Source organism: Talpa europaea (assembly GCF_964194135.1).
Source record: "Talpa europaea genome assembly, chromosome: 3".
In the NCBI taxonomy this organism is placed as follows: domain Eukaryota; kingdom Metazoa; phylum Chordata; class Mammalia; order Eulipotyphla; family Talpidae; genus Talpa; species Talpa europaea.
In genome coordinates, this window is record NC_140069.1 from 81,178,316 (window position 1) to 81,205,939 (window position 27,624).

At 40.2% G+C, this 27,624-nt stretch overlaps 2 protein-coding genes across 2 annotated transcripts; both read left to right on the plus strand.

Annotated features, from left to right (window-relative positions):
• Positions 1-2,980: 2,980 nt before the first annotated feature.
• Positions 2,981-8,156, plus strand: GNGT1 (G protein subunit gamma transducin 1; the record flags this gene model as incomplete). Its single annotated transcript, XM_084230845.1, has 2 exons — positions 2,981-3,079; positions 8,028-8,156. Exons 1-2 carry the CDS (start codon positions 2,984-2,986, stop codon positions 8,154-8,156), a joined length of 225 nt encoding a protein of 74 aa, XP_084086971.1. The 5' UTR covers positions 2,981-2,983.
• Positions 8,157-18,773: 10,617 nt separating this feature from the next.
• Positions 18,774-22,853, plus strand: GNG11 (G protein subunit gamma 11; the record flags this gene model as incomplete). Its single annotated transcript, XM_084230844.1, has 2 exons — positions 18,774-18,869; positions 22,505-22,853. 2 exons carry the CDS (start codon positions 18,774-18,776, stop codon positions 22,628-22,630), a joined length of 222 nt encoding a protein of 73 aa, XP_084086970.1. The 3' UTR covers positions 22,631-22,853.
• Between the last annotated feature and the right edge of the window lie 4,771 nt (positions 22,854-27,624).

Here is a 27,624-nt window from a genome sequence, read left to right on the forward strand (position 1 = left end):
ATGTAATATACAGAACAATTAATAGTCAAAAGGACATAAATTATAAAAAAGGTAAGTTAAGAAAGAAATGGGCATTTCTGTAAAGGGCCTTGGATTTCTTGGATTTCTTCAAAGTTGACTCTAAGCCAGGGATTCTTATCCAAGTGATGTATTGAAAGTGAATGCCAAGAAACCTCTGAAGGTAGAACAGGTCAGGAGAAGTTAAGCAAAGTTGTGGTTTCTCAAGCCATGAAGAACTCTGGAAGGTTCTCAATTGTGCCAAGGTTTTTCAGCTAAGGTTCTATGTTATTATAACTCTACTTTAGCTAGTCATTTGCTGCTGGTCACCTACAAGGATCAATTGGAAACATAATCTCCCAGACATCACAAATTGAAATGATCCCTGTAGGTCAAAGACAAACCTATGCAGAAAATACGCCTTTTGTAATCAGTACCTGCAGCAGCTGGAGGAAGGGCAAGGGTAGAGAGAAGGGTGGTAAGTACCCTGCCCTGGAAAAGAGGGTGTAGGCAGGCACCAATAGCATCTGCCCTGTAGTATTAAAGGAGCCACATTATGCCCACATGGCATCCTTTAAGAACCCTTATAAAGGGCCTCCCCAGGTGGTGCAGCGGTTGAGCCTCTGCAGCACAGGTTCGGTCCCCAGCCACTGGCAAGGGTCCCACATGGTACACAGACCTCTCCTGCCGCCCGCCGCTCTCCTCAGCAGTGTATTTCATCAGTCAGCCTGTTCTGTTCCCCACTCTGGCTCTGGTGAATTCTCTCACCCTCCCGCGCTTCTGACTGTACCCAGTGCTTGTCTAAATAAATAAATAAATCTTTAAAAAAAAAAAAAAGAACCCTTATAAAGCTGTCTATCAGCAAGTGACATGTAAGACAACAGTCTAGGAAGTCCAGAGGTACAGTGTATGTGACGCCCTCTAATGTGTATGAGTGCTGGCTCTATGCTAACACTGTTATGCAGTCTTTAGGCTTATCGGGATATATACAATGGGCCTCCCTGGTGGCACAGGGGTTAAAGACAGCACTGTCAAGCTATCACCAGCCACTGCAGCACGAGTTCCATCTCCAGCCGGCCAGGGAGAAACCCACCTGGCGCAGCAGACCTCACCTGTCTCACCCGCTGCTCCCCTCAGCAGTTTGTTTTAGTCAATCTGCCTGTTCTGTTCCCCACTCTGTCTCTGGTGAATCCTCTCACCTTCCCCACCCCCGTCCCTCTGGCTTACACCCCAGTTCTTATATAAATAAATAAATGAATCTTAAAAAAAAAAGATATATACAATGTAGGTAGTAGTATTGCTTCTTTTTCTGAGTAAACAACCATAGAGAAGTTAAGTAACTTGTTCGTAGTCAACACAGCTAGCAAGTGCCAGTGAATGATTGTTTTTATTGGCAGTAATATGGTAGGGCTCTTCTAGAACAGAGAAAATGGAATCCTAAGCCCAAATGAAAACTTCTTAGGATGGGCTCATATTTTTAGCAAGTTCCTAAAGTGACTCTTACACACACTGAAATGTCAGAACCATTGCCAAGTGGAATGTATTTTTCAAGATGGATAAAAAGTATACGAGGGACAATGTCAACAGAAAAAAGTGGTTGGCAGAAATAAACTTGTGAATTTTTATAGATAGTCTGAAGGAATTGAAAAGGAAGGTGAAAATAAAGTTGAGATTGAATCTCAAATACCAAACAGTAATTACAGAGGGAAAAAAATATCTTTTTGTTGCTATATTGTTTCTTAAAATAATCAAATAGCAAAAGTTAAAAGTTTAGGAAATGTTGACTTTAAATATCACAGGGTATTCTGTTCTCTATGCATTTGTTCCTAAGAACAAATGCTAAATTGTCTCTTTCCTAGAGAAAAACAATATAATATAAAATTAGGGAAGGAAATAGCATTTCCTCAAAGGCATTACATAAATACAAAGAAATAAGTTAATTGCTGATACATTATTTAGAGTGTTTTCACATAGATGTAAGTAGCTTGTGACCTAAGTACTGTCATTAAAATACATCATTATAAAAACTGGACCCAGAAACTTTTACCTCAATAATTTTCAAAAAATTTGGACCAGAGAAACTGAAAAATGGAGGATCAAAAAAGTGAGATTGTAGGCGTGGTGCCAATTGGCTACAGTGAAATTTTCCAGGCTATTTCCCAGGGGTACCACCAGCTACTGAGTCATCTTCCCCCATTGCCTGTTGATCTAATTAAAGAGAAGAAAGCATTCTAAGAGGGCAGTAGAAAGAGCCTATTCTTTATGATGGATGTCAAGACATCAGGCATACTCTGCCCCTTTAACCTTCTGTTCGTGCTCCTTGTCACTATCAAATTCATTGTGACAATTACATACAAATTCCAGGAGAAACAGTTCTAAGTAATATGCTAGGTTATTTCTGATTAACAAGGTTCTTTGTTCTATTTCCATTCTATTGCTTCATATTCAATCCATTATTTATAACTACCTTATAATGCCACTTTTTGTATGCTTCTCCTGTTAATACCAGATTAAGTATGCTACAGATTTAGGGATTAATGGGCAGTCCTCAGAATGACCTCAAATTAATTTCAACTGCATAAATCATATGGTGGAGGTCTTTGAAGTTGGAAATGAAGGTTAAAAATCACATTTTTACAATATGCACACACACACACAAAGATAGGAAAAGGAGGAGCTTTGTGTTAAGATTATATACTGACTAAACTGACCTCTCCTTACAAACATACCAACAGGTGTTTAGATTGCAATGCTGGGTTTAATCATATTAGTAAAGATTATAGAGCTTTAAAATCCCAAGGCTAATATTCATGCAAGGCTAAAAGCGTTTGGAGTGTTCATGAGAAAGTGACATCCACAGTAGGTTAAAACTAACAAAGAAACTGTCTACTCAGTAAGTGCAGAGTTGACAGAAGAGTTGGCTAACATTGATGTAAAACTAGTCCAGAAATTGGGGTGTATAAACTACCTTTTCAACAGGCAAAAGATGCCAGTGATCAACATTGAGGACCTGACAGAAAAGGACAAACTGAAGATGGAAGTTGCCCAGCTCAAAAAAGAAGTAACTCTGGAAAGAATGCTGGTAAACTGCCATTCTCTTTTGAATTTTTTTTTTTAAAGACTTATTTATTTATACATACAAGAACTAGGGTATAGGCCAGAGGTATGGTGGAGGGAGGGGTTGAGAGGATTCACCAGAGACAGAGTGGGGAGCAGAACAGGCGAATCTACTGAAATACACTGCTGGGGGGAGCCATGGGCGAGACAGGAGAGGTCTGCTGAGCCATGTGGGTTGCTCCCAGGCCGGCCGGGGATCGAACTCATGCTGCAGAGGCTGCAGACGGCTTCAGAGTGCTGTGCTTAACCCCTTACACCACCAGGGAGGCCCTGAACTTTATTTTAGATTAGAAATGCTGTGGGAGTACCAGGTTAGAAAACCCTCACTGGAGAGGCTCAATGCAGTTAAAAATAAATTGTTCATGTAAAAATTCTTAAGGGATTAAGAAAATTAATAATCACAATTATCTCTTGATTTAGACTATAAATCAAAGCTTTGGCAAACTATTTTCCATGGGTCATATCCGGCCCTTACCCTTTTTATATGACCACTAAGCTAAAAATATTACTATATTTGTATGGGTTGTTGAAAAGAGAGAAACGAAGAGGGTGAAACAGAGACAATATTTAACTAGGCAATAAAATGAAGTAATGAATATGGACTTTTTTTCCCACAAATTGATAAGCTGCTTTTTATTTGATGAAATACTTTGATATTGTTCGAATACTTTTAGCCAAGCTCTCATCCCCTCCAGCACTGTCATGGCCAGTAATGAATGAGTACATTCTATTCCTTCTTTGCAAATAAAAATGAGTTCAAGGACAAAAACTCACTGGTTCCTCCTAAAAACACCCAGCAGATCTTGGAAATGGTTACCAAGGGTTCTCGGCCATTAGAAAAACAGAAATGTCAAAGGAATAAAAGTTTCCCCCAAACAGTGACTGAAGCTTAGAAAATGTAAACATGAATTTTATATCTCTTCATTTTAAGAAAGTTAGTGAAACAAAAACTCCTCCACAATCATGCTCAGTGAAATAAGCCAGAAAGAAAAAGAAAAATACCGGATGGTCTCACTCATAGCAGGAATCTAGAAAACTTAAATAAGGGACCAGGAAAATGAATAACTATAAGAAAGTGAAAATCAAATCAACAAAAAACTATGAACCAGAGACACTTTTGGGGGGGTTGGTGTCGGGAGGGGAGGGACTGGGGTCAGAATGAGGGGGTTGCAATTGTATGGGGAATATAAAAATAAAATTTATTATTTAAAAAAAAAGAAAAAAAAAACTCCTCCACAAATGATAAGAGCATACCGTGTGTGTGTGTGTGTGTGTGTGTGTGTAGAGAGAGAGAGAGCGTATATATATACATTGTGTATATGTATATACTATATATATATATATATATATACACACACATTTTTTAAATCCCATATTATCAGGCCAAAGTAAAAGGACTTTGTACTGAACCATCATACTTTGCTCAAAACTCTTACTCCCAATCAAAATTGGAATTTTGGCCTCTTTTCTATTTATAATTGTCTCAAACTTCCCGGTTACCCTTTTCATACAGCCAAAACATATTTTGCTATAAAGATAAATCAAATCTATAAATAGTATAAAAACTTGGAACACACACACCAAAAAAGTTAAATTCATATCATTGTATCAGGGAAAATAAAATAAACTATTGAGGTAAAGGAATTGTTTTTTCTTCCTTACTTGAATATCCAAAAGTGTTTTTACTATTTATGTAATCAGAATTGTTGTTTTGCAGACATTTGGATATATTTATTACCTTGTGGTAAGTATACCCTAGAATATTTTATTTAGGGTACACATTTATACCTCACTGTCTGTCAGGTGTTTGAGTACCTTTCCCCCCATTATGTCTACATACCCTTGGAAATTAAACAAATTTAATATCTGACTGCTAAAAGTGTGTGTGCACATGTGTGTGCACATATGTGTGCGTGTGAGTGTGCGCATGAGTGTGCATATGCATGTGCACATGCATGTCATGAACCTTCCAGGTGTTGAAGCTATAGCTCTGACACAGAAATGCATAGTGTTCCTACAGGATGGTTACGCAGATAGACTCTGGAACCATGAACCCGGTTAACATTCTAGCTTTACAACTTTCTGTATACACTTACTTAAGTTAGCTCATTAACCTGAATCAGTGTCTTCCTCTATAAAATGGGTATAGTTATGGCATGTAATTCAGAAAGCAATTGGGGGGAATAAATGGGATAATATAAATATGATCTGAGAACAATATTTAGTACTTAACAAGTGCTTTTTCTACCATTATTACTATTTTAACAGTTAAATTTTTTTAAAAAGTTAAAATTAAGAACCAGACTGATTCATAGTATGCCTCAGTTTATGTTGCTGTTAAGCCACTAGTATTGTCAAGGTAAGACGACACTTCGAATCCAGTTTCTAAAGCTGATAGATTTACAGTGGCTCCAAGTCAGTGTCATAGACAGAGACTAAAGACAATCTTTGTAGTAATATCTAGAAATAGCTACCCGTGAACATCTGGCATATGCCAGGTACTTAATGCAAGCATGCTGCTCATTCTGTTTCATAAATGAAATAATTAAAGCTTAGATGAACTCTTAACTAAAGAACATACATAGCTAATAAGTGGACAAAATTCAAACCTAGGATGCCCTGAATTTAAAACATAATTTTTCCATCAGGCCATATATCCTGTACTAACCTACATTTATTTATAATAAACTCCACTGAAATAATTTTTGAACACACAAACACATATTATTTGAGGTAACTTATTGCTCTCCTTAGCATCAGATCTGAGCCAGCACTGTCAAAACCAACTCTTCACTGACTCCTCTGTTAAAATAGTGATTTATGCCTCTCTGTTCCTGATATCTAGGGGAACCGAAAAAGCCAGTGTTTGGAGGCAGGTGGGAGGTAGGGTCATTGAGGGAGAAAAAAGTGAATCTAAATTACTGCATATTTCAAAACTATAATATCTTTTTGAAAAGATTTATTTATGCATAGAAGAACTGGGGTGTAGCCATAGATGTGGGAATTTGAGAATTCATTAGAGACAGAGTGAGGAGCAGAACAGGTGGAGGCAGATTAACTGAACAGGTGGAAGCAGATTGACTGCTAAGGGGAACAGGGGGCAAGACAGGCGAGGTCTGCTTCACCATACGTGGGTAGCTCCCTGGCTGGGATAGAACTCAGGACACAGTGGTGATAGTGTAATAGCACTGAGACTTAACCCCTATGCCACCGGGGAGGCCCAAAACTATAAAATCTTTAAACTTCAGGTATCCTCGTATGAAGTTGTCACCTGACCAATGACTTACCCCAGTTAGAAAAAAATTGTTTGTTCAGATACTTAATGAGTTTGCAGAGTTGTCAAGTAATCTTAAGTCTTAGATATAATGTTATACAAAATATCATACACATATTATTAAATAAGTTAAATGATATATGGACTAGCCACTTAATAGACTGCCAAAGATGAAATTTTGTGTTAATGTCATGAATGACATATTAAATGTAAACGAAACTAGTTGAACTCTAAAAGAAATTAACAATTTGATCAGGTGTGTATAAATGTATACACACACATTTATATTTTTTTTCCAAGTTTATTTATTTATTTTTTTAATTTATTTATACAAGCACTGGGTACAGTCAGAAGTGCGGGAGGGTGAGAGAATTCACCACAGCCAGAGCAGGCAGAAGGACCGAAGTACACTGCTGAGGGGAGCAGCTGGCGGCAGGAGAGGTCTGCGCGCCATGCGGGACCCTCCTCTGGTGGCCGGGGAACAGCCGGAGATCGAACTGGCGCTGCAGAGGCTGCGGGCAGCTTCGCAACCCAGCGCTCAACCACTGCACCGCCGGGGAGGCCCTCACATTTATATTTATTGATAGATAAGTATAGAGCATTGCCTTTCTCTAAATCATTTCTTAAATGGTATATTAACAGACTCTTGTTGGCTGATTCCATTAAAATACAAAACAGGGCCTCCTGGGTGGCACAGGGGGTTGAGACACAATCTATGAAGCTATCTTCAGCCACTGCAATGAGTTCCAACCCCTGCTAGGGAGCTACCCACATGGCGCAGCAGACCTCTCCTGACTTGCCCACTGCTCCCCTCAGCAGTGTATTTCAGTAGATCTGCCTGTTCCATTCCCTACTCTGTCTCTGGTGAATCCTCTCACCTTCCACATCCCTGGCCTGTACCCCAGTTCTTGTATCCATAAATAAATAAATCTTTTAAAAAAATAATAAAATAAAATACAAAACAGTCTGATTTGTTATGAGTCATTTCTATAATGATGTAGATGAGTGAGGAGCAAGTTCATAACCAAAACAAATGATTCAGTTCAGCAAATATGTATTTACTGAGCACAAACTTAATGCAGGCTCTGTTCTAGATGCCTGGGATGCGTGGGAACAAATCAGTCAAAGGTCCCTCACCCTTTGGATATCACATCCTAGTACACAGTAGTGATCAATCACTGTAGACATGTGTATACTTCTGAGAATTCAGGAATGGTGATAAGCCTGCAATTTAATAATTATTCATTCCCTTCTACCTTTACATGTCACATTTTTGGAATGAGGAAAAAGGTTAATCAGTGTTCACTCTGGTGACCTTGAGTTGTATTGCTGGTTGAGTTCTGATGCTTGGATCATGTTACTTTTTAAAAAAAAGCTGGAAGCAAAGCTGGAGTCTGCTGGGAATGCTAAGCTGGAGCATCACCAGCTGTTTATCCTTTGTCTGGAGAAGTCCAAGAGGTCAGGGGAAGCGGCAGTTATTTCTTCTCTCCAACAAAGTACATAAGCATTGGTAGAAAGCAGAATCACATTAAAAAGATAGAATAGAGAAAATTGTCTCAATTAATCTCAATTAATATTCCTGAATCTACAGTATTCTGTATTAAATCAAATGAGTCATCTCTTTCTTCTTTCCTTTAAGGTATCGAAATGTTGTGAAGATGTAAGGGATTATGTTGAAGAAAGATCTGGGGAGGATCCGCTAGTAAAGGGTATCCCAGAGGACAAAAATCCCTTCAAAGAGCTCAAAGGAGGCTGTGTGGTTTCATAAAAAAAAGAAAGAAAAGAAATACCAGGAATATCTTGAGTTTCAACCACACACATGAATTATAAGTATAAACTTTTAATAAAAATTGGGATGTGAAAACACCTAAAACTGTTTTTTTTAAAGATTTATTTATTTATGCATATGAAAGCTGGGATACAGGCCAGAGCTGTGGGGGGTGAGAGGATTCACCAGAGACAGAATGGGGAGCAGAACAGGCAGATTGACTGAAATACACTGCTGAGGGGAGCAGTGGGCGAGATAGGAGAGGTCGGCTGTGCCATGTGGGTAGCTCCCTGGCGGGCCAAGGATTCAATTTGTGCTGTAGTGGCTGGCTGTAGCCTGATAGCGCTGTGTCTTTAACCCCTGTGCCACCAGGGAGGCCCCTAATACTGTTTTTCTTAAAGTACTTAGCACAGAGCTTAACACACAATTGATAATAATATTGGTTGACCCCTTTCATTGACAATTTTTAGTATTTTTAATGAATGAGTCTACAGTATTCAGAGTTGCCAGCATATAGTTAATATTTTCTGGTTCTTCACTTCCCTTTCAGCACTTGTAATACTCCATCAAGAAATTTTATGGTTAGATTTGTATTTTTCCCAAATTTTCTCCTGCCCACTGAATTAGGAAATTTATTTTTTGATTCACAAATGATCTATCTTGCCAAAATGTGTTCTATGAATACTTTGTTTTTGATATCTTATTTTGTTTCTTTTTTTCTCTGCCCCCCTAGTCAATGGTAATGGTCTTACCATAACCTCTTCCTATAGTCATTCAAATTCTATTTGACATGGGGAAGATGACTTTCTCCCAGATTAACTAGATTAAGGGTTTAGCCTTTGCTCACACAGCACCATGAATTTAACCAGCTCTAGAATAAAGGTTACAAATACAGACTTAGAAGTCAGCGAGTTCTAACTTTACTGCCTAACTGACTTTGATAAATTACTTCACTTTTCTAAATATCAGTTTCTTCTACTGTAAAATAGAGACAATAATGGCCCTTTTTCATGGGAGTTAAATATTATACTTGAGTAGCAATTGAAGTTAACATGTTGCCTACTATATACTAAGACCCAATAAGAGCTATCTAGTATTACTTATGAAAAAGGACTTAGACAAAATACTTCCAATTCTTTAAGGTACATGCTATTTCCACCCACCTTCATGAAGACTTTCACCAGCATGGTCCTTTTCTCTGTTGCAGTGGTGCAGAAAGACTCAGAAAACAGCTATTACCTGCATTATCTTGCTAATCAGTTTCCTCTTGGCATCTTATTGAGTTTGCATAAGCCAGTTTTCACACCTTTTTACTGATGACTAAGAGATAACTTGCCTCTGCTTCTATTAACAAATGACAAGTGTAATTACCCCAAATGGGAAACTATTTTTGTTATTAGCATTTCCTTGTTGCTGTCTCACAGTTACAGTGCTATATTTGGATATGTCTGTGATCAGAATACTTAGAAATGCTAATTAATTGTCATACTTTTAAGAACTTAATAAGAATTTTCTATTATTAGGTCAGAAAGGGACTCTAAGTCATCTCATGTTTGGTTCTTAATGTAGCGCCCCCCACCTCTCACCATAGCAAATGTGCAACAACTATCTGTTGACTCTTGCCAACCCCTTCATTTTGGGGTGGAGAAGATGATCGAGACTCAGGAAACTGAGATGGTGAAATTTCTTGTATCCAAACTCTGGGCCTCTTAATGAAAGGTTAGCAACATATCTAGCACAAATCTTTATCAAATATGCATTGTAAATATGCATGTAAAATATATATTTTACATCATTGTTCATTTTTTTAATGATTTATTTATTTATGTATACCAGAGCTGGGGTACAGGCTAGAGATGCTGGGGGTGAGAGAATTCACCGTAGATAGGTGGGGAACAGAACAGGTAGACCTAGTGAAATACATTGCTGAGGGGAGCAGCACGGGCGAGACAGGAGAGGTCTGCTGCGCCATGAGGGTTGCTCCCTGCCTGGCCTGGAATTGAACTGGAGCTGCTGCAGAGGCTGCGGATTGCTTCATAGTGAGGTGCTTAACCCCTTGCACCACCAGGGAAGCCCCTTATTGTTCATTCTTTAACAATGTTTGCTTTCTTAAATATGCATTGGTTTTTAACAGATTCCAGGATACAGTAAATTCTCTTTTCTCTGTTTCTTCAGGAGACGCTCTTTCCCACTATTAAAAATTACAATAACCCTCCCCATTATACCCAGTACTTCCTGTCTTCCTTTCCCACTGTGTTCTTCTCTGCAGCACCCATCATCATCCAGCATATTTATTTATTTGTTTGTTTGTATATGTTTGTATGTATGCGTTTATGGTGTCTTTCTGCAGAGGCTTTCTGTGTGCAATTTAACATTTATTTAGTGAAGTATTCCATGTATGTTTTTTCCTCTGATGAAAAAATCCACTGTCTCCTATGGCATGTGGTAGTGTGTACAATCCTAACAAACATCTTTTTTTTGAATTTTTAATTTTTTTTATATCGTTGTTCATTTTTAAACAATGTTTGCTTCCCACCCCCTCAGGTGTAGTCCCCATAGAGTTTCCTTCACCAATGCACCCGTGCACCATCACCTCAGACCCCTGTGCTCCTCCCTTCCTCCCTCTGATCCCTCTCCCTCTTCCTCCCCTGCAGTATGTCTCTGATTTATAATTGTGTTTTGGCTTTGTTGTGTTTTGTTCTGTTATTTTTTTTTACACTGATGTCTTATTGGGTTCCCCTATATTCCTGTTATAAATGAAACCATCTGGTATTTTTCTTTTTCCTTCTGGCTTATTTCAAGGAGCATAATTCCTTCTAGCTCCACCCATGTTGCTGCAAATGGCATGAGTTTATCTTTTTGATTGCTGAATAATATTCCATTGTGTAGATATGCCACATCTTCTTGATCCAGTCATCTATCTTTGGGCATTTGGGTTGTTTCCAGGTCTTACCTATTGTAAATAGTGCTGCAATAAACATAGGAGTACAGGTGTTCTTTTGAATCCATGTTTTTGTGTCCTTTGGATAGATCCATAGGCGTGGAATTCCCGGGTCATATGGTAGCTCCATTTTTAGTAGACTGAGGAACCTCCAGACAGCTTTCCATAGTGGTTGGACCAGTTTGCACTCCCACCAGCAATGTAGGAGAGTTCCTTTCTCACCACATCCTCGCCAACATTTGTTGCTTGTTGTTTTGATATGTGCCATTCTTACTGGTGTAAGGTGGAATTGTTAGGGGGTAAAGGATGTCCTAAAGCTAATTCCATACAGGCTTTGTGGACTCCACCCCCCACCCCAGACCAAAGCCAAAGACACTGGGAACTCCAAATCCCATCACCACCAAAGGGAAAGTGGCTGGGACCTGAGGGTGGGGTTAAGCAGCCGGTTTGGTATAAAGCCAGACACGTGGGCTTTGGAGGGGATCCCCCATTTTGGCTCTCCGCCAGCTCTGAGAGTGCCTTTGGATTTCTGGGTTGGCGGATCGGGTAGGACGCATTAAAGACTTTATTTCCCTATTTTCTCCCTGAGTTGTACATTTCCTTAATTCCCTTTCCCTTGTAAATAAACCTTTTATTAACCTTTTGTGTGCGCCTGTAGTGGAGTATTAATAAGTCCCTTTTAAGCGCGGGTGAGGACCCACAGCCCGGCAACCCGTTTTATATCGGGGTTGCCCTATAACAGTATATCTCAATGTGGTTTTGATTTGCATTTCCCGGATGATAAGGGATGTTGAACATTTTTTCATATGCCTGTTGGCCATTAGCATTACCTCTTTGGAGAGATGTCCTTTAAGGTCTTCTGCCCATTTCTTGACTCGATTGTCTATTTTGTTTTTGTTTAAGTCCTGTGAGTTTTTTGTATATCTTTGTGATCTTATCAGTTGAATGGAGTGCAAAAATTTTTTCCCAATCAGTGGGGTGTCTCTCTGTTTTGGTTAATGTCTCTTTTGCTATGCAGAAGCTTTTCAGTTTGATGTAATCCCAGGTGTTTATCTTTTCCTTGACTTTCTTTGCTTTGGGTGATGAAACTGAAGATGTTATTGAGATGTATGCTTTGTAGTGCTTAAGAAACATCTTTAGTTCTATCTAATAACTGGAGATATCTTTGGAGCCAGATGAGTCTAAATTACAACCATGGCTTGTCTACTTTGTCATTGGAAATTTTGGACAAGTAACCTTAGCTCTTTGAATCTCAGTTTTGTTTTGTTTTTTTAAGATTTATTTATGCATACAAGAGCTGGGGTACAGGCCAGAGATGCAGGGGGTGAGAGGATTCACCAGAGACAGAGCGGGGAGCAGAACAGGCAGACTGACTGAAATACACTGCTGAGGGGAGCAGTGAGGGAGACAGGAGAGGTCTGCTGCGCCATGTGGGTAGCTCCCTGGCCGGCCAGGGATGGAACTTGTGCTGTAGAGGCTAGGGACAGTTTCACAGTGCTGTGCTTAACCCCTTGTGTCACCAGGGAGGCCCTGAATCTCAGCTTTTTTCATGTAAAAGTTTCATGTGTAAATTTTTTCATGTATAAGCTTTTTTCATGTATTAGAATACATCCCTACATATGAATTTAAAATCTGTCAGATCATAGAGGTGGGCATATAGGTAAAACCTGGTAAGTTTCTTTATTATTATAATAGAGCCTGTAGGCTTCCTGTAGTCAAAAAACTTTACTATTAAATAATCTTTGACACTTCGTTTTCCCACCTACTGGAATTCAGTCATACATTGATCTCTACACCTGAAATATTCCTCCACTTCATCTCATTTCAGCCTTTGAAATCCTTCTCCTTTTCTGAGGCTCACTAAAAATTATCTCCTCTATTTTTCACTTCATACCAAGAGTATGCTATATATCTCCTAGGTTATATATTACTACTTTTCTTTCTCTCTCTTTTTTTAAAGATTTTTTTTTTATACATACAAGAACTGGGGTATACGCTAGAGGTGCAGGGGTGTATGTGAGAGGATTCACCAGAGAGAGTGGGAAGCAAAACAGGCAGAGTGACTGAAATACACTGCTGAGGGAAGCAGCAGCCAGGCAGGAAAGGTCTACTGAGCCATGTGGGTTGTTCCCTGGCCAGCTGAGTGGCCCAGATCGAACTCGTGCTGCAATGGCTGGCAATTGTTTGATAGTGCTGTCTTTAACTCCTGTGCCACCAAGGAGACCCTACTTTGCTTCCTCTTAATATAATGTGTAGCCTTGTATTAATCTCAATGCTATTTTGTAAATTTCCCCAACCAGAAGCTCCATTCATCTTTGAAACGGCCATGCAGACTGAAAAATTATCTCCATAATTTAACTGACTTAAATAAATATTTAATTCAGTTAAAAGCAGGCCAAGACAATACTTTGTGTATTAGATAATTCAGAATTCTTGTTGGCCTACCCAATGATTAAATCAACAGTAGAGTTAAAATTTCCGTTGCTTAAAAATACAATTATCAGCAGAATTTTGAATAAAAATAAAAGAGGAAGGAAGTACACAGAAGATGGTCCAGGAAAAAGGAAATGAAATCATGACTCTCGTGCAGCTACCACTGGCCATAAGTGAATCTTTGTTTCAAAAGCTGTTATTTCAGCAGCGTGGATTACTTGGTTAAAGGGAATGAGGTCAGAACAGAGGGAAACAAAAAAATATTCTAGGCATAGATTTAGCATTCGGTTCTTCAACAGAACTTCCTGTTATCATTAGTGAGAATGAGTTAAGTATACATACCTACTATAATACATCATGTGAGCTGCTTGCACTTTGACAGTGTTTTGTACACTTAGGTGAATTTTTAATCTCAAACAAGAACAAAAAAAAAAAAACCCTGACTGCTATTTTCATTTGGATTGATATGATTTTAGCCAGATTTCATGGCAAAACTAATGTCAAACTTCCTAAATTCCTAAAAGGATGTATTAACATAAGAAAAATAATACACTGAGTAATGAAAAAGACCAGTTATATGTGATGAAAATTAAAGTCTTTCAGGAACAGAATTGATAAATCATCTTGCTAGCATGAATTAAAAGTAGTCATTAAGTATTATAAATACTTTCCTTAAGAAAAGGCCATTATTTTAATGGCCTATACAGTGACCATTCATTTTATAAATTTTATTTTATGTATTTTTTAAAAGATTTTTTTATTTATTTTATCTATGCATACAAGAACTGGAGTCTAGGCCAGAGGTTGCGGGGGCGGGGGGGGGGGGGGGAGGTTGGGGGAGTATGGAGGAGTGAGTGGATTCACCAGAGACAGAGTGGGACGCAAACAAGCAGATCTACTGAAATAGAGTGCTGAGGAGAGCAGCAGGGGAGACAGGAGAGGTCTGCTGTGACCCATGTGGGTCACCTCTCTGGCCGGGGATCAAACTCAGGCCGCAGTGGCTGGTGGTAGCTTAATAGTGCTGAGACTGAATCTCTGCACCACCAGGGAAGCCCTGTATCTTATAAATTTTAAAAGAGGTAAATTTGTGATGTATTCTAGTTTATTTATACCAACAGAACAGACACAAAAAAATGCATATTTTGCAAAATTAGACCAGATCCCTGGTCTTTTCTGAGTTCAAGTTAGTATTAAATCAACTCCAGTGTAACTACCTTCAATATTTATAGAGGTTGATTTTTAACAAATACTTAACACATTAGAAAAATAATCAAAGAAATAATTTTCCCTTTTTATTTGCATGCTAAAATAAGTATTTTATGGTTTTTCCTCTTTTATACTTTAAAGAAAACATGAAATGGAAATAACCACATGCTTAATTCTATTTTTATCAAGCAGATATTTTTAAAACACTTGTCAAAAGATAGTATATTTAAAAAGTTCATTTCTGATTACTCCTGTCATTTTCACTGTGGAATGGTTTCTACATATTATTTTGCAAAATAACTTATATTAGGGATAATATGTGAAATATAAGTGAAAAATTAATACAACATTTGAACATAACTAATTTGGATTTTTAAATGTTTTTATTCAAAAAGTTTTGTTGATAAAATATTTCCGCAAGAATATTGGAGAAATTGCTTACTTATGTGTGAAGTAAGCTTAGGAATAGGAAGGAGACTACATAATCTTGTCCTAAAAATCATGTTCGGGGGCCTCCCCTGGTGGCGCAGCGGTTGAGCGCTGGGCTGCGAAGCTGCCCGCAGCCTCTGCAGCACCGGTTCAATCCCTGGCCACCGGTGAGGGTTCCACATGGCGCGACAGACCTCTCCTGCTGCGCCCACTGCTCCCCTCAGCAGTGTATTTCTTCGCCAGTCTGCCTGTTCTGTTCCCCTCTCTGGTGAATCCTCTCACCCTCCCACTATTCTGACTGTACCCAGTGCTTGTATAAATAAATAAATAAATAAATCTTTTTAAAAAAAAAGTTCCCAAATACAAATAAAAACCACAATGAGATATCATCTCACACCCATGAGAATGATCCATATCAAAAAGGACAAAAACAACAAAGTTGGTGAGGGTGTAGAGAATAAGAAACCCTCTTACACTGTTGGTGGGCATGTGGACTATTAAAAAAAAAATGATTTCTCAAACTACTAAAAATAAATCTACCATATGATCCAGGCATTCAGTCCCTAGGTATGTACCTGAAGAATGCAAAAATACTAATTCAAAGGGATATATGCACTGCTGTATTTATTGCAGCGATATTTACAATAGCCAAGTTATGAAAACAACCTAAGTGGTCCAAGAATAGATACATGGAGTAGAAGGACGTGGTATACATATACACGATAGAATACTACTCAGCTATAAAAAAGACGAACTCTTGCCATTTTTGACAACATAGATGGAACTGGAAGGGATTATGCTAAGCAAAATAAGTCAGAAGGAGAAACACAAATACTGGATGCCTTCACTTATATGCAGAATAAAGAAAAAGAAAACAAAGGGTCAGGGGCCTCCCTGGTGGTGCAAGGGGTTAAAACACAGCACTATGAAGCTATCTGCAGCTACTGCAGCAAGAGTTTGATCCCCAGCCAGGGAGGTGACCCCACATGGCGCAGCAGACCTCTCCTGACTCCCCATTGCTCCTCTCAGCAGTGTATTTCAGTCGATCTGCCTGTTCTGCTCCCCACTTTGTCTCTGGTGAGTCCTCTGACCTCCCACACCTCTGGCCTGTACCCCAGTTCTTGTGTGCATAAATAAATAAATCTTAAAAAAAGAAAAAGAAAACAAAGGTTCAAACAAAATCAAGCCAGTATAAAATCTTAGAAATCTGACTACAGAATTGAGGCTACCAGAGAAGGAAGGAAAGGGGAGAGAGCAAATTGGGGTGGGGGTAGGGGGGGGGCACAGTGGATTATGGTGGAGGACTGCAGGTGCTTTGGTGTGTTATGACACGCATCTGAGGAGATGTGACCCTGTGCCTCTGAATCACAGTGTTGTAAATCAGTATTACCTCAGTAAAAATATTCCCCACATTTTACCGTTAAAATCAAACAACAAAACATTTTTAAGAATGTTGCGATCATGTGATTTCAACATTTCCTAAATCATTATAGTGTAATCAGTTTACATTATATGATATTAGCATGTGAATTATTTGATAAGGATAAAAAATAAGAATAGATTAAGATGTATTTCATCTCTAATTGAAGTCAATTAAGACTGGGGAAGAAGTAAAAGACTAGTATGGATTTATAAATATCACTGTAAATAACTAGATGATTTCAGAGGGGAGAAGTTTCCAGAACAAAATTGTTCTATTTTTATGATTTGGAACAAACACACATTAATTTGCTTAACCGATTTATTTAATTCGAGTGCATATTATTTAATTTAGGCTACATTAACTATTTTCACTAAATTATTTAATCTATTTTTCACCTCACTTTTAAATTTATGTAATGGGAAGTCACAAAAGTAATTGGTTTCTGGAGACAGATGTGTTTTTGTTTTGGCTGACTGCTTACTAACAGAAAAACTTCAACCACTGATTTAACTTACTTGAGCCTGGGAGACCTGTGTGGTATTTCAATTCCTGAAAAAGAAGTCTCTTATTAAATATTTTACTTTGTGTAAGTTATTTATCAAATCTATTTACATAAAAACAATTAGGAAGGAAGCATACCTTAGCTAATCCACCCCTCCCCTGCCTATCACATATTTTACCAACCAGAAAATCAAAATGCAGAAAAAATATAAGTGACTTTTCCAATGATAGCCAGTGGCAGAGCTAGGACAAGAATCCACAAGTACCCATCAAGTAACTCATTGTCCCTTTCATTCTGATGTATTGATTGAGGATATGTTGGAGGAGGTTGGCAAGAAACTATGAATAAACAAACAAAAGAAGTGGCTGTGGGTGGTTAAGGCCAAGTAACCTGAGATCATCAGTTAAACTCTTGAATTTGATTTCATAGGCAGGAGGTAAGCTCTGGTGAGAAAATATTATCTGGCTGTTTGGGAAAGTTTCTTACATTAATACTTTTTCTTCTAGTCTTCCACGCATCATTAGTAAGGTTTTAGTTTATAATTAAAGGGAAAGTGTACAGTGCACATAAAAATGTTTCATACCGGACAGTTTCCTGGCTTTACCAGGTGGCAGCTAGATGAATATTGCTTTGCAGACAGTAAAGAAACCAGTACTAAGTGAAGCCACTTCCTACATCCTGGAAGGTGCTTGAGCCAGGAATTCAAAACCATTGGTGTCAAGTGCTGCCCAGACCTTGGCAGAAGGGGTAGTGGAGAAATTCTGCTAAGAACTTGAAGATTCTTGCTTTTTTCTCCTCTGGTTAGTTTCTTATCCTCCAATCATTACAAAATATCCCCCTGAAAAAAGACTAAAGATTCCATTCAGGATTGAGAAAATTATTGTCAGAAAATGGCCGTGCAAGTTGTCAACGATAGTCACATACCAATCCCCTCTGTATCCCAAAACGTGTAAGTCGGTTTCAGACCTTAAACTCACTGATGGATGCACCCCAGCAGATGCGGTGGGTAGATGACATCCCAAGTCAGTTTCATTTTCTTGGAATTTTTCTTAACTGTCCACATCTCCCACAACGAACGTGCATATCTTACTGGGGGAAAGTTACGAACTGTGTATTTTTAAAACTATTGGAGACTATTTCCTGCCTGGTAGTGTCCTCCTTTTCTTACTTTACAAACAAAACCCGGATGTGACTAGGAATGGGGGGGTAAAAAAGGAACAAAAAGTAAAACTTTGTTCTCCAGGAAAGTGGGCTAGCGCAGCCCCAACCCTTGGGCCCCAGCCCAGGCCGGGCCCGGCGGGCGTGGCAGGGTCAGAGCCAGGAGCGCGGGGCCAGCATCCCCGCGGGGAGCTCGGGCAGCGCGGCTCCTCGGGGGCCCGGGGCCGCCCCTAAAACTTAACCCCAACCGCGGCCTTTCTGGGCAGGCCTCCCGCGGCAGTGGGGACCTGAGAAAGAGCCCCCAGGGCTCTAAGCCCCCGGGCCGCCGCGCAGCGCTGGGGTGAGGGCACGTCCGGCGGCGGCTGAGCTCTCGGGGCGCCGGCTCCGCGCGCGGGGAGGGTCACGTCCAGCGCCGGCGGGCGGGGTGCGGGCACCGCAGTTATTTCGGGACACGCAGCGGTTTGCAGCACGTCCAGCCACTCTCCTCCGGCGCTGTGTGCTCCTGGGCGCAGTTCAGGAGCGAAAATGCCTGCTCTTCACATCGAAGATTTGCCAGAGAAGGAAAAACTGAAGCTGGAAGTCGAGCAACTTCGCAAAGAAGTGAAGTTGCAGAGGCAGCAGGTAAGTTGGCTGCCCCAGACTCTGTCCTTCTCTGAAATGAACCGGGATCAGCTTCTCCTGGTCTCTTGAGGTCAAACAAGTAGGGCTTTTTCTTTGGGTTTTTGGTTGGTTGGTTGGTTTTGGATTTTTTAGGGTCTGCTCTTGGAGTGGGGTTTTGGCGGTGCCTGCAAACTGCTGGTTGAAGGGGGTAAATCGTAGGCGGCCACGGGAGAGCGAGGCACTTCAAAGGCAAGTGTCAGAACAGCTGAGGAGCCTAAAATGGGGGAGACAAGAAAATTCTGCCGCGTCGGTTTTTTAAAACAGCCTGAAGGGAAAAGGCAGGTGCCTGTTTAGTTCCTTTATCTTTTTCACCATGGGAAACGATGGTACTGGAAAGAATTTTTTAAGATCACAGTTTAAAGTCTTGAGTTACCAAGTTTTGAATTTCACCAGGGATCTCCCGAGGTGTCCAGTGAGTGAACAGTCTGGTGGGACTCCGAAGTGAAACATTACAGTTTTTAAACATTTATTTGTAAATCCTATTCCTTTGGGATTTATTAGTATAGACAGTGAAGTAATAAGTCGTTATCTATGTTTATTTATAAATAAATAATTATACTGCATAGGAAATTCTTTGTAGTGATCACGATTAAAAATTTTAAAAACTGCTGATGTGGATTATAAACTCAGTGAGAACATATGCCCAGTGTTCAGAAGTCTCCACGGAAATTTGTTGGAGCTGTTATCATCCTGACTTCAGTTTCCTGCTGATAATAGGGGTCTTTGTTAAGATACTCATCTTCCTTTTTCATCAATCAGGCAACCTGATAACCAGGATTAGGCTTTTTGGATAAATTTTTCTAAGAGGAATAATCTAGTCCTTCCTCCACAGCAAGAAAATTTTAAACTGATTTTATTTCTGTGGAGCTTAATACTAGGAAAAAAATTAAGACAGTGGAATTGAAGGAGGTAAGGTATGGTAATTACGCTCGCTTACCTTCCTGTTCTGGTTATGGTACATCTGTTCATGGCAAGAGTTTTGTTACTCTTGAGTGATTAGTGGAATGCAGTTTTACTCTTTACACATTTCTTTTCTCAAATTTAACCTTTTACTTTCAAATCCCAGCTCTACCTAAATTTCTATCCAGGGGGAAGAGTTTTGTAGCTATAAAAATGCTACTATGTTTAAAGTAAAAAAGGAAAGTTACAGGATCCAATGAGTAAACTTACTTCTTAAAAATTTCAAGGAACTCATTTTGTGGATGACAAAGCCCAAAATATAGTCTATGCTGATCGCCTAGATTTTTTCACACAATGCACCTTAGAGATAACATATGAAACAAACTAAATTGGTTTCTATACTAAGTTGGAATATCTTAATATCTGGTCCACTGTAGAACTTACATGGGAGAAAAGACAAGTGTTTTCCAGTCAATATTGGGCAAGTATTGGGGTAAGGGCCTGAATGCAGCTCAATATTAATGTCCATTAAAGGCTTCATTTGTTACCAATTTCTCCCTTCCTGTTCCCTCCCTTATTCCTTAGGACACACCGTGCTGCATAGACTTTTCAACTCCAGAGATTCCCAGTGAGGAAAACTCCAGGGGTAGTCTTTGATTCAAGCATATTTTATTATGCACTTTCCAACTCTTAGGGAACATTCAATCCTCTTACTTTTAAGGATTTAAAAAAAAAAATCCTGAAACCCAAGAAGGTTAACTAGATCCTCATTTAAAACCATAGAGATATTGATAGGGCAGGTACAAAAACTCTTTGTCTCCTGATGCTTGATCTGTTATTGTTTCAATAAAATCGTTCCTTTCTGAGCTCTGTGCTCTGCCCAGGCCTGAGAGGCAAACACAGGCCGAATTCAGGCTCCAGCTAATTTTTGTTCAAACATACCCTCTTGATCCTGGAAGGAAATGCACCAGGAGGAATTAGCCACTTTTAGCGTTTAGCAGATCTTTTTGGAAACCTAATGAAGAGGTTTCTTTAAACAGATGCAACTTGGGAAAACATGAATTTATCCACAAATTTCTCTGGAGCCACAGACCCCAAGTTATGTATATCTGCATCATCGCATCTGAGAATTTACTTAAAATGTACACAAACACGGTGAATGTCAGCAGCAATTGTGAGCAAATGTTACCGGAGACTGGGGCCCAAAAAGCCTTTATTTTGCCACAGTTTAAATACTGCTGCAGCTAGTTTTAAGTTTGCGATCAGTGGCCTTTCACACTAGTGTGCAAAGAATCTCAGGGGTATGAAAGTAAAATATTAAATGTTGTAGTTTTGATTAGTTTTAAATCCCACCCTTTTTGTAGTTTTCAGTGTAGGTTTTATTTTTTTAAGATTTTTTTAAGATTTATTTTATTTATTTATACATACAAGACCTGAGATGTAACAGAGTTGCAGGGGGGAGTGGGGAGAATGAGAGGATTTACCAGAGAGAGAGTGGGGAGCAGAACACAGGAATTTACTGAAATACACTGCTGAGAGGATCAGTGGCAGAGATAGGAGATGTCTGCTGTGCCATGTGGGTAGCTCCCTGGCCGGGGATTGAACTCATGCTGCAGTGGCTGGGGACAGCTTCATAGTACTGAGACTTAACCCCTTGTGCCACCAGGGAGGCCCCAGTTTAGGTTTTGTAATTATGCCTAGTGCAGTAACGCAGTAACATCTTGAGTTATGTCTAATAATTATGTACATTTTGGGATACATATGCAAACATTTTTTAGTGATTCTCATTAATTCAATTTGAAGATTCCTAATCTAGATTACAATTCATAAGAGTATTTGCCTAATTTTAAGAAGTGTCCATTGAAATAATCTACTGCTGCCATAATTTTTACCTCCAATTTCTTACTAGTGATACAAGCCTTCATTAAAACACTAGCTCTTTTATCCACTTTTTTTTTTTAACTCAAACTTGCAATGTCTCCTAAGAATAGACTTTTGAAGAAACTATTCAGTCCTTTCTCCATTGTAGAAAAGTTCTAAATGATTACACAAACATAATAGTCTCAGATAGTCCTAATAAACCTCAGATAAGGGGGTTTTTCTTTGTTTTTTTGTTTAATGTCCATCCCACCCGCCCTGCCCCCCCCCCCCCAACAATGGGGAAGGAATTCTGAGCTGAACAAGGTGGATCATTTGGGTAACTTAAAAGTTCCCAGAGTCAGACTTTTGGCAATTCTTCCATCATTCTGCGAAATGTGTAGAATATGGTCCACACCCATAATTAGTGTACATTTTGGCAAGACACACTCCAAAACATTGGGGGATTATTTACTGCTGCACCTGTTCTTTAGCATGGAAAATTGAAAGTGGGTATGTTTTACTTTGTAAAATACCCTGACACGTCATAATTGTACTTTAGCAGAGGAAGTAAATCATATGAGGAACAATGGTTAGAAATTTCTGGGGATGATCTATTTAAATATATGGTGACTTTCAAACATTTTTGATCCTGGCCATAGTAAATATATATTACAGTGATTGTTAATATATGCTCCATATAGTTAATATATACTCTGTGCTGTACTCTGATATTTTATTCCATTTCATTGTTTAAAATACTGGTTGTACTAGATTTTATTAATTTCACTAGAGGATAATGACAAAGTTTGAACAATTCTAATTTTTTTTTTCTTCAGGTGTCTAAATGTTCTGAAGAAATAAAGAACTACATCGAAGAACGTTCTGGAGAGGATCCTCTGGTGAAAGGAATTCCAGAAGACAAGAATCCCTTTAAAGAAAAAGGCAGCTGCATTATTTCATAAATAACTCTGGGGAGAAATGTCATCCTCAGTGGAAGAACAAGTTTGTTTTAGTTTGTCCAAACAAAACCAATCCGCCTTTTGAAGAAAGAAACATTTAAAAGAGATTTTCTTAAGCACTTAATATAGATAGTGTTCAATGTAAAAGCAATGTGCTTCTCATCTTCGCTCACAACACACCCTTTTTAAGACACCAGAGAATATCAAATGTATAATTATGGAAATAAGTCCATTACTTGTGCATGACTCGTCTCTTTATGTTGCTTGATGCCTCAAATAAAGTTTTCTCTCTGAAAAATGAGTGTTGGCAATTTAATAAGGATTTTTTAATTACACGAACTTTTATATTTCTCCCCATAACCTTTTTAGTGTTTGGAACATATATCAAAGGATCAGTTGGTTTGATAGATCAGGTCTCCAATCCAACTGTCTCAGGAGGCTTACAGTGCTGAGTTCTGAACTTGTAGAATGTGTTTGAACTAATGTAAACTACTAGGGAACTGAGTGCGTTGAATTCCTCACTACAGATATCCCCTGCTTTTCAAGAATTCATGTTATGCTGCTTTGCTTTTATGAAAGACCTACATTAGTGCCTACTTTCACTAATCAAAAGAAATCTGAAGAGCACGTTCACTTTTATGACAAAGACGAAAAGCAAAAAGTAATGTCAAATTGTGCCTTTATAGAGGCAGTGTGGCCCAGGAGTGTGAATGACACTGCCAAGCTTCTTGCCCAGGAATGACTTTATATTAGTTGTGTGTTTATTGGGTCATTCCTGCTTTTAATATAGGTATTATTTTAGGATTTTTATGTTATTCAGTGGATTATTTTTTGAGTCCAGAAACATTTAAATATTTTTCCATATAAATGGTAATTGCTTCTTCACTTTTGGCCATTTTGTCTTGGGAAAGGCTTCATTTCAATACCCTTCCTTTGAAGGGTGGGTTGTGAGGAAATACATGTTAGGGAAATGAATGAACTGAATTCCTCATGTTAATGGGAGTCACATTGTATCATGAGCAGGTCTGTTACAGGGCAGGGAGGGGGCACCTCAGAACCCCCAGACCTGCCTGCTCTAAATAGGCTCTGCCATCTGCTGCATCAAGACAAAACATGTAAGACCTTTAATGGAAAGGAAATTTTTTTTTCCTGTTTAATATTTTTTATTTTTTTTTATAACATTGTTCATTTTTAAACAATATTTGCTTACCCCCACCCCCCCTCAGGTGTAGTCCCCATAGAATTTCCTTCACCAATGCACCCTTGCACCATCACCTCAGTCCCCTCTGCTCCTCCCTCCCTCTGATCCCTGTCCCTCCTCCTCCCCTGCAATTTGTCTGATTTATAATTGTTTTGGCTTTGTTGTGTTTTGTGCTGTTATTATTTTTTTACACTGATGTCTTACTTGATTCCCCTATATTCCTGTTATAAGTGAAACCATCTGGTATTTTTCTTTTTCCTTCTGGCTTATTTCACTGAGCATAATTCCTTCTAGCTCCATCCATGTTGCTGCGAATGGCATGAGTTTATCTCTTTTGATTGCTGAATAATATTCCATTGTGCATATATACCACATCTTCTTGATCCAGTCATGTATTTTTGGGCATTTGGGTTGTTTCCAGGTTTTACCTATTGTAAATAGTGCTGCAATAAACATAGGGGTACAGGTGTTCTTTTGAATCCATGTGTTTGTGTCCTTGGGTAGATCCCTCCCAGTGGAATTGCCAGGTCATATGGTAGCTCCATTTTTAGTAGACTGAGGAATCTCCAGACAGCTTTCCATAGTGGTTGGACCAGTTTGCACTCCCACCAGCAATGCAGGAGAGTTCCTTTTTCACCACATCCTTGTTGCTACTTTTTTTGATATGTGCCATTTTTTTTTTTAAGATTTATTTATATAAGAACCAGGGTACAAACGGAGGCGTGGGAAGGTGGGAAAATTTACCAGAGACAGAGCGGGAAACAGAACAGGCGGACTGACCAATGACACTGCTGAGGGGAGCAGCGGGCATGGCAGGAGAGGTTGGCTTCGCCAAGTGGGATTCTTGCCAGCCAACCAGGTTGAACCCATGCTGCAGAGTCTGTAGACAGCTTCATAATGCGGCACTCAACTTGCTGCACCACCAGGGAGGCCCTGATATGTGCCATTCTTACTGGTGTGAAGTGGCATCTCAGTGTGGTTTTGATTTGCATTTCCCTGATAAGGGATGTTGAACATCTTTTCATATGCCTATTGGCCATTTGCATTGGAAAGGAACTTTAATGAACAATACATAAAAGCCAAAAGAATATAGTTTCTAGATCAAGCACCCAAAGTTACCCATCCTCTCAGGGGTAAAAGTCCACCCAAATGCGATTGGCCCAGAGCAAGGCCTGAAAGCCTGCCACAAATCTAAAGCACCTTTCAGTGGGGACTCTTAGAGTCAGAAACAGCCAGACAAGTTTGGGAGGAAAAGAGCAAAATCAAAATCAAGATAAAAGCTGCCATTGTCACCTCCCCACGGGTCTCTCACCCACATCTCTTTCAACCAGTCCAGGACCAAGAAGCAAGTGCAGCTTCTTCACATATCTCTCTGCTCCATGTACCTCCTTCAGGTCTCCTCATTGCTCTCCATCCTGCTTCTTTCCTTCCTCAGTGCCCTCTCCAGCTTCTTCTCCTCCCTGCTCCCTCTATCCTCCTTTGGGTGGGGCAGGAAACTTGGAACTTACCCTTTTCCTGGGAACTACCCTGTTACACCCTGTTACAGGTCAAGCTTACCTGTATTTACCCAGTTTTTCATTTTACAGGTAATGTTACAGGTATTGTTCAAAATGTTGGTGCAATAGTGGGCTTCTGAAAAGATGGGGGAGGGAGGGAGGTTGGGATTAGGAGGAGCACCCCAAGAGGCTATCTGATATGTTTATTCACAGGGAGTTGCATTTCCTTCCTTTTTTTTTTTTAAAATATTTATTTATTTATTATTTATACAAGCACTGGGTACAGTCAGAAGCGCGGGAGGGCGGGAGGGTGAGAGAATTCACCAGAGCCAGAGCGGAGAGCAGAGCAGGCAGAAGGACCGAAGTACACTGCTGAGGGGAGCAGCGGGCGGCAGGGGAGGTCTGCGCGCCATGTGGGACCCTCCTCCGGTGGCCGGGGAGCAGCCGGGGATCAAACCGGCGCTGCAGAGGCTGCGGGCAGCTTCGCAACCCAGCGCTCAACCACTGCGCCACCGGGGAGGCCCCCTTTTTATTTTTTTAAGATATATTTATTTATGCATACAAGAGCTAGGGTACAGTCCAGAGGTGCAGGGCGGGATTGGGGGGGACAGAGGACTCACCAGAGACAGATTGGGGAGCAGAACAGGCAGATAGACTGAAATACACTGCTGAGGGGAGCAGCCAGCAATACAGGAGAGAGGTCTGCTGCGCCATGTGGGTCACCTCCCTGGCCGAGGATCGAATTCATGCTGCAGAGGCTGTGGATAGCTTCACAGTGCTGCCACTTAACACCTTGCACCACCAGGGAGGCCCTGCATCTCCTTCCTGATCTCCAGGAGGTCTTGGGCTTGGTGACTGTATGGGAAGGAAGGGACAGTGCAGGATCTCTATGATCTGAGCAGACGAGGTGAAGGAGGATTCCTAGAGCCCTCAGTAGCTTTTGCAGGCTTCTATTGGGATTTACCAGGTACATAGCAGGCAAGGGTTCTGGGGGGCCAGGAGGCTGACAGGCCTCCCAGCCCCCAGCAAGTCTTCATTCTTTTTGGTCTTCTCTCGTGGCTTCTGCTTTTCTTTCGCTCTTCTTGCTCTTCTATTCCTCTCTGCTTCTCTCTTTCACTCTGCTCTTACATTCGTTCTGCTGGCGACCCCGTGACACCACCCTTATAAGCCCAGTCTCTCAGCCCAGGTGAATCCCATCTACCTATGCCCACACCCTGTCCCAGGTGCCCGCCATCAGGCATGCATTCAGGACCGCAAAGATCCATCATCAATCCTAATGGGAGGGCAGAAAAGCCTGTTATCATTTACTTACCCTACAGTGACCCTCTAGGTTTTGTGGAATTGGCACAGATACTAGGCACTGTTCTTACGCCTACCTGCCATTTCCAGCCAGCCTTGACTTGAGTCTCACATGCCTCTTTTCCTTCACTAAAGGAACCAGTTAATCTTTTGCCCATTTCTAAAATTGGTTTGCCTTTTTTTTAAAAGGTTTATTTATTTATGCATACAAGAGCTGGGGTACAGGCCAGAAGTGTTGGGGGTGAGAGGATTCACCAGAGACAGAGTGGGGAACAGAACAGGCAGATTGACTGAAATACGCTGCTGAGGGGAGCAGCGGGTGAGGCAGGGGAGGTCTGCTGCACCATGCAGGTTGCTCCCTGGCCATGGATTGAACTGCTGCAGTGGCTGCGGATAGCTTCATAGGTTACGTCTTAACCCCCTGCGCCACCAGGGAGGCCCCTGCCTTTTTTTCTTACTGATAGGCAGGAATTCTTTAGATATTCTGGACATTTACTCTTTGTCAGTGAGAAATAGGTGTTGTAAATACCTCTCCTAGTCTACAGCTTACTTTTCACAGTAGGAACCATAGCTGCAGTGGTTTTAGCTCAAAGGTGCATCTTGCCAAAGTCCAGGTTTTAGCTCAAAGGTGCAAATGCCCACATTCTCCATGGAGGCACCGGCAACTGTCATTTCAAAGAAAGGGACCTTCATTCTTAGAACATTCTTTCTTTTACCCTGTCTTGACTCAAATTGAATTAGGTGTGAGCCATAAGGAAACCCCTTAGCTGGTTAGCTCCAACTTAAATGGGCTTAGTTTGTTTCTTGACTAGGTCTTCGCCATCACTTGGACATAGGTGTGCCTTATCAAGCCAGAGCAGTGTCTGTGCCATATAGCAACTTCCTTAAGTGTATCAGCATCCTCACTGCAAAACAGCTTTGCTTCTTTGTAAAGGAACAGGATACTCCAGGCTTTTGAAAGAGCAGGTTATACCAGACCCAGGTCAGGGAACATTTCCTTC